The following is a 6,848-nucleotide window of genomic DNA, read 5'->3' as shown; positions in this document are numbered from 1 at the left end:
GCATGGCTCGCGTGTCTCCGAGGTAGTGCGGCTAGTGTCGCAGCCAAGCCACAGCAACCGAGCCCAAAGCGAACTACACATAGGACTACCTATTCGCCGGTTCCGCTCTTAGCCGACCACGCGTTCACTCTGAAAACGATTGAGAGATCCGTGATGTGTTCATAATTTGCGGTGCCGCCCCGTGGTCTCTGACAGCCGGCGACGCAAACACAATTCTGAACAATCACATAAGGCCAAGTGAACCGTTCGCTTTCCGAACCGTTATAATATTCCGCCCCAGAAAGATCGCTTTCGCGCATCCACGGCGGTATTGCCTTAGCCTCTCTACAATGCCTAAATAAAGCCTTCAGTGTCACTTTGTGACCTTCAATAAACACCAACTATAGTTAATGAAGGGAAAATGAGACATCCACCCAGATGTAGCTAATTGCTTCAAAGGAAATCCATACGGGTTCCTCGAAAGAAAAGCCTCGCAGTTCTCTTAAAATTTGTCCGGGAGTCGAAACCGGGACCACCGCATTTCCGGTGCAGCCGCTTTACAATATGAGCTAACCAGGCGGCTAGCAGATGGCAGGGCGAAGTCGAAGTCATCAACCCGAAGCAAAGGCAATAGTTTGACGTAATAGTTCTGCGGAAACCCGCAAGGTTGTGAGAAGCAATTAATAAACGGAAAATGAAACATCCACCCAGATAATAGTTCTGTGGGTTTGCGCAGAACTATTACGTCATAAACTATAGCGTTTTGACTCTCTATGCACTCACCCCCCCCCTCCCCCAGCTTGCACATACATTTATGCACTTGCACAAATGGCCACAACGGATGACATAACTGTCATATACTACCTGCTGCGACAAATGACCTGTAAGAAATTTATTCCAAATTACATAATTGCAATTCACAGTCGCAATTTTGTAGCGATGCCTTTACCGCTGCTATTCCCTTTCGCGCTTTAACGCTCCGTGCACGGTGGCATAGAATAGAGTCGAAGGCATCTCTACAATATCGCCTTGCGAGCTCCTCGGCTACACTTCATAAAACTAATTACTGAATTTCAGTAATTTAGTAATTATCGAAAGGGGCGGGCCGCCACCCCACGTACCACTAACCCCAGTGACGCCAATGAAAACACACACACACCCGGTATACATGTTCACCAATACTGAGAAGCTGCACTGTCCAACTCAGTCGGACCAGAGGGCCCAGGCCAAGGACATCGCGCGGGTCGCAGGGGCCCTGGACTAATGGCTCCTTCCTCAGAGGACTTCAACCAGTGGACAAAACGGCGTTCGTGTTGTACGCTTCTCTTCTCTTGTGTCCTGTCTGCACGCCTCACCTTCTCTTGCATAATTCAACCATTACTTGACAAAATAAAGATTTTTTTCTCTCACCAAAAAGACAGTACCCAGAGCAGAGTTTAATTGTGGATACCACCTGAACAGTAGCGCAACTGAGCACGAACACCAGCGGTTCTCTTCGACGGAAGGTACGTGACTTCGCCTGTAGCGCCATGAGCATGCATGCGTCGCTCCGCGCCGGTGGCTTGCAAGCCGCATCGGCCGCATGCGCGCGGTGCGCTCCGCTCGCGTTTACTACTTGTATGTGTACTACCGCCCGCATACGCAGAGTTGCAGTTGCGACGGTTGCGGCGTTTAGTGATGGCGGGCGTTGTGCATGGTGGAAGCTGATGCTATTACGCGGTAGGCCGTTATGTTATTTCGCGACTAGTTCTTTTTCTTTCCGTTGAACGCTCCATGATTCGACGTATGAACATAAGTTTCGCAATTGTGGCGAAATAAAGCCTATGCGCTTGTAGCCATGTGGCCATACACGATAGGCGTACGCCGTTAGCGCAACTGTCGTGATCCTCGTGACAATATTCTTAAACAGGTAAGCGAGTTGGCTTCACATGCTTGGCGCACGAGACTTGGTTCGGCTCACGTGCGTGCTCCATTTTGCTGGAACTCTGCGTCTGGTCAACATGGTTCTCGGTCCCTCAATTTCGTACAGGCATCAGGAAGCACCGGAAGTAATGGAGCCGACAACAATACGAGATTTGAAGCCAGGGATGAAAAACCTCAGTATTATATTCATCGTCTTGGAAATAGGTGAGAAACGTTCGATTCTGTGCGTTTTAAGAACGGTACATTCCGTAAGCACTAGCGATGCAAAGGCGATCTCCGTGGATCGGTTCCAATTGCTGCTTCAGCAGGTACAGGCAGCTTGTTCCACTGATCGTTTTGTTGACGTTTGTTTCCGCTAATGTCCGCGCATTGATTTTGTTCAATGTTTGCCTTCAGTGTGGTTCCTACGCAAGTCGCGGCTGAGTCGTACGAACCAAATATGCGAACGTCTATTACAGCAGCACAGGATTGCCCGACTCCTGTTAACATTTTCTTGGCGGTAAATTTTCCGCTGCTGACCACGAGCTAGCGGGTTCGATTCCCGACCGCGGCGGCCCCATCTCGACTGGGACAAAATGCAACAGAAACGCTCGTGTACTAGCATTTAGGTGCACGTTAAAAAGACGAAGAAAAAAAAACAGATCTCTAAATTAATACGGAGCCTTCGAATACGGGGTTCCACTGTGTAGTTTGTGGACGTAAAATCCCACAATTTAATTATTAGAAGTGGTGGCGGCATGTTTATGCATAGGGTTGAGGATCTTTGCAGGGGCAGCGACCGCTAGTGCATTACAAGTGTCAAGTCGTAAAACGATACAACTTTCATGAGATTTAATATTTGGCTAAGAAAACATCCCTGCTCCCCATAAATGTGCATTGCATGTAACTTATAGTAGGAGCATTGGGATAAAGTAATTTCTGTGAGGATCTCTTTTTATCTACTGAATTTGTGAGCCATTTTCACACAAAGCAACGTTGCAATGTGAACCCTTGTACTATTAATGCAAGTGTTCAAAGCTTGAAGTCAACTTCGTTTACTGTGTCACATCTATAGTGCCTTGCATACAAGAGGAAAGCTTCCAATCTGAGTCGAAATTAGAAGTGTGCTGTCTTGTCATGTTAGCTGCTCACTACAGCAATGTACATGGGGTCATTTTACTTCATGTTGCCAGGTCCTTTGCTGCTGATATTTGAGAAGGGCTCTATCAAACAAGGTTGCTTTACTATGGCCAAGAGAGAAGGGCATTCTCGGCAGGCAGCCATTGTTCAGACAGGCTTGTTTGTCCCACAGGTGCGAGATTTTCTTGAAAGGAAATAGTGAGGACATTTGCTAAGTCCTTTGGTGTGAGCTAGGTCATTGGGTGTTGATCGTGGGAGTTATAGGGCAAGACACATCTGAAAGAAGGTGGAAAAGTATTATCGTAATCATATGGTTGGGGAGCAATCATGAGCAGCAGAAAGCATGGCTGTGCTGTGGTTTATTTCTGGTATAAAGTTGAGATAAAATGTTTTTCTGTTTTTTGTCATACTTTGCACATCGGGTTCACAAAGACAAAGGTGTATCATGCATGCACAGGCATGTAAACTCATGAACATCACATGCATTGTTGAAGTGTGCAACCAGTCACTCCACAAGAGATGGGCATGGTTACGTGTGTACATGGTGGCATTGAGATTTTGTATTGCGTGGAGAGATGCTGCCTACATGCTGATATATTGTGGTGGAGTGCTTTCTGAATGTGCTTGCAAGGCGAGCACATTTTTCAGCACTTTGGTTTTAACCATTGGGAACATGGAATTTCTTGTTTCTTTCATGTTCTTTTCATGTTTGTGGCTCTTATGAACAGATAAGAATCACACCCTTGTACTTTTAAAGAAAGTATCTTGGAGCCAGTTCTTCTCAATTCTGATTACACAGTTTGCTTGTCTGATCTGCCGTATATCTTTTGTTTCTCCATATGGACATAAGTTCGCTAAAGGCCTTACTACATGAAAGGCAAATGCTTTACACTGAAAATGTATGTCTCTCAAAGTTGAAGAAATATTAATGAAAAATTTCACTTCAATTTCTGCAACAATGATGGTTGTGAAAAGAGCACGCTAGAAGCAGGTGGATGTCATATAGTGCTATGCTAAATCTAGGTATTTGTTTTGTAGATCAAGGTCTCTTGCTTTTATATCGTGATTGAACATCCTTATGAAAGTAGTCTGAAATTCCTGTGCTTCATTCTGCACCTTTAGCATGCAGACTTGTGTAATGGAAATGGAGTATCTACCCTTCAAGTGGGACATCGTGCACTATACATAGGGTCCTTCATTTTTTGGGTTTTATGTTTTTTAAAAGTTTGGGGGGTTAAATGTGGTCGCATTTTTAAACTGGAAAGCTGGGGATTGATTGGGCTTTTTGTTCTCTCTTGAGGAAAACTGGGGAGAAATGGTTTATTTGTTTTCTGGGAGCCCGAAGTTTGGGATCTTTCTGGTAACTTTCATAAACAATCAACACAGGCAATGATCTCTGCTTGGACACACATTTTATTTAAAGAAGCAAAATTACTGATAGGAACATATAATGACAATGACAAAGAGTTGGAAATCATGTGATGGAACTTATCTATGCAAATTCTCACTATCGGGCATTATTTACACTTTCAAAAAAAGCTACAAGAACAAAAGCAACAATAAGAGACATTTTTGGTGATCCCTCGTTTACTTGGTTCTCTGTATTTTTTTTTCTCAGAGGAAAAAAAAAAACACAAATAGTGGTGCACACAGGCATATTCCACTTGTCTCCTCTCTTCTAGCGTATTGTAGTGTTGTGTGATGCACAACTGTCATAACAAATCTAAAAAAGCTGCATATGCCTCAGAAGAGAGCTGTCCGGTGTATAGCAAATGTCCCTTACCTTGCATCTGAACTTTTCCTTAAATATATTTTGTTTGTTTGACCACAGATTAATGATGATGTTCAAATGCTTCCTCCATTCTAATGAAAATTATTCTCTCTCGTTAGCAAATGTCAAAGAAAATTTGTGTATTAAGAATACAAGGTTCAAAGAACCATGGGCTGTGCTCACCCCCAGAGTATACGGTCATAAACAACCACTACGTCACACGATGTCTGTACTAATAAATAAACTATTCAAGGAGGATTTTGATCCTCTGTGCACTTCTACAAAAGCCATTAAGTGTCTGTCGAGACAAACTGTCCTAGAATAAAATTGTTCTTACTGTATTATTTACATGAATGTGTTTTTTTGTTTTCTATTTTTCTATGCAATGTAAAACCGTGTTCTTGTATGTATATTGACTGTGATCAGTGTTCTAAGTATTTGTTATCTATGAACGATGTTCATTCTTTTCAACAGCTGTGCTGCCATGTAATAAGGAGTCTGGACCTCTGTAATGTTGCTATTGCAAATTTTAGTCTCGTCCCCTCCTTTTTGACGAAGGAAAATAAAATAGTATGAATGAATGCTTCTTAAAGGGACACTAAAGAGAGAAACTGGTTCAATTTAGATTGATAAAGTACTGTTGAAGAACTCTACTTTCATTGATTTCGTGGTAATAGGTTAATTATTTGAAGAGAAAATGACTGTCAAAGTTTAGTTTTTGAATTTGCTGCTGAAATTGCCTGAATTTGCCACTGCGTATCTTGTATAATGAAATGTATGTGTGTGTAATAAAGAAAGAAAAAAACACCATGGCTGGTACATCAGTGTGACGTGATGGACTGCAAAGCGTTTTTTCGCATTACAGCCATTGGCTTTCAGCAAAAGTTCTTGAAACTTTGCAAGCTCAGTGTTTTGCTCTTTTAGAATACAATGTATTCTATTCCCACCAATAGAAATTTAACTAGATCAGCGCAGGCAGCATCAAAATTCATAATGTCGTGGCAAGCTGCTATGAGAATTTCAGTTGAAGCGTTGCCACCCATTCGTTTTTGCTTCTTTTCTGGCATACAAAGCGTCTTTTCATGATGAAAGTGGCTTTCTTAGTACTGTAGAAGGGTAATTTACTAATGCCACTAAAATCATTTTTCTCTTCAATGTCCGTTTCAGAGGTGTGATGCATTTCTTTTATCTTAAAAGCCCTTGTTGGCGTACATTCTATGTGCATTTCAAGCTTTCCTATGTCCATCCTAGACCTGTTAGGCCTTTTGTCCTTGTCGTCCCGTTTTACTGCTTCACTCGAAGCCCTTGCAATAAAATTAATGGAACACCAACTAGCCCAGTCTGCCAGCCTTCATTGAATGTACCTTAGTTAATTAAGGAAACATTCAGCATCTCAGCTACTGTTTGCAATGCAGTATAACGTCAGTGCTGCATTTGCCACCTAGCGCATTACCCCCATTAATATGGGCACATCGTGTGGGAACTACGATGTGTTGCGCCATTCTCGCGTTCACGTACTAAATGCGACTACTAAAAGAGCTACAAACTTTTGATCACCCTGGGCCAGCGGGCGCTGACTATATTATATGCTAGGTTTTGCTCGAGTGTTGAGCGAACAGGAAGCTTATATTTATTCATTAATAATATTAATATGAAATACGTTTGCCACTTACACATACAAGTTGGGCAGTGTTCACTGGTTTCATAACACCTGCATTTATTCTTGCCAATTACGAAAGGGTGACAGTTTGGAAAAAAATTGTGTTTGATGTGATTTTCATAATGTTTATTTGGGGTACAAAATCAGCAATTATCAGATTCTACACGAAATCGAAGGACCCTAATCACAGTGAGCAAGGTATTTCAGGCAAAAGATACCAAACACAAGCATGCATCAATTGCTGCATGGTCTGCATGCATACTTAGTTGGCATGAAAAAATATTACGGGGTTTTACGTGCCAAAACCACTTACTAATTATGAGGCATGCCGTAGTGGAGGACTCCGGAAATTTCGACTGTCTGGGGTTCTTTAATGTGCACCTAAATCTAAGTACA

General features: G+C 42.6%; 1 protein-coding gene across 1 annotated transcript in view; it reads left to right on the top strand.

The window, feature by feature from the left end:
* The first annotated feature begins 1,610 nt into the window (after positions 1–1,610).
* LOC142566120 (SOSS complex subunit B1) overlaps positions 1,611–6,848 on the top strand; it is a 67,895-nt gene continuing 62,657 nt past the window's right edge. Inside the window, exons 1-2 of the mRNA XM_075676920.1 lie at positions 1,611–1,888; positions 2,009–2,106. Coding sequence (XP_075533035.1) covers positions 2,031–2,106 — 76 coding nt within the window. The 5' untranslated portion in view covers positions 1,611–1,888; positions 2,009–2,030. The remainder of the gene's footprint in view (positions 1,889–2,008; positions 2,107–6,848) is intronic.

The sequence above is a fragment of the Dermacentor variabilis genome, unplaced genomic scaffold (genome assembly GCF_050947875.1).
Source record: "Dermacentor variabilis isolate Ectoservices unplaced genomic scaffold, ASM5094787v1 scaffold_12, whole genome shotgun sequence".
NCBI lineage: Eukaryota > Metazoa > Arthropoda > Arachnida > Ixodida > Ixodidae > Dermacentor > Dermacentor variabilis.
This window is presented reverse-complemented; position numbering and strand designations above follow the sequence as displayed.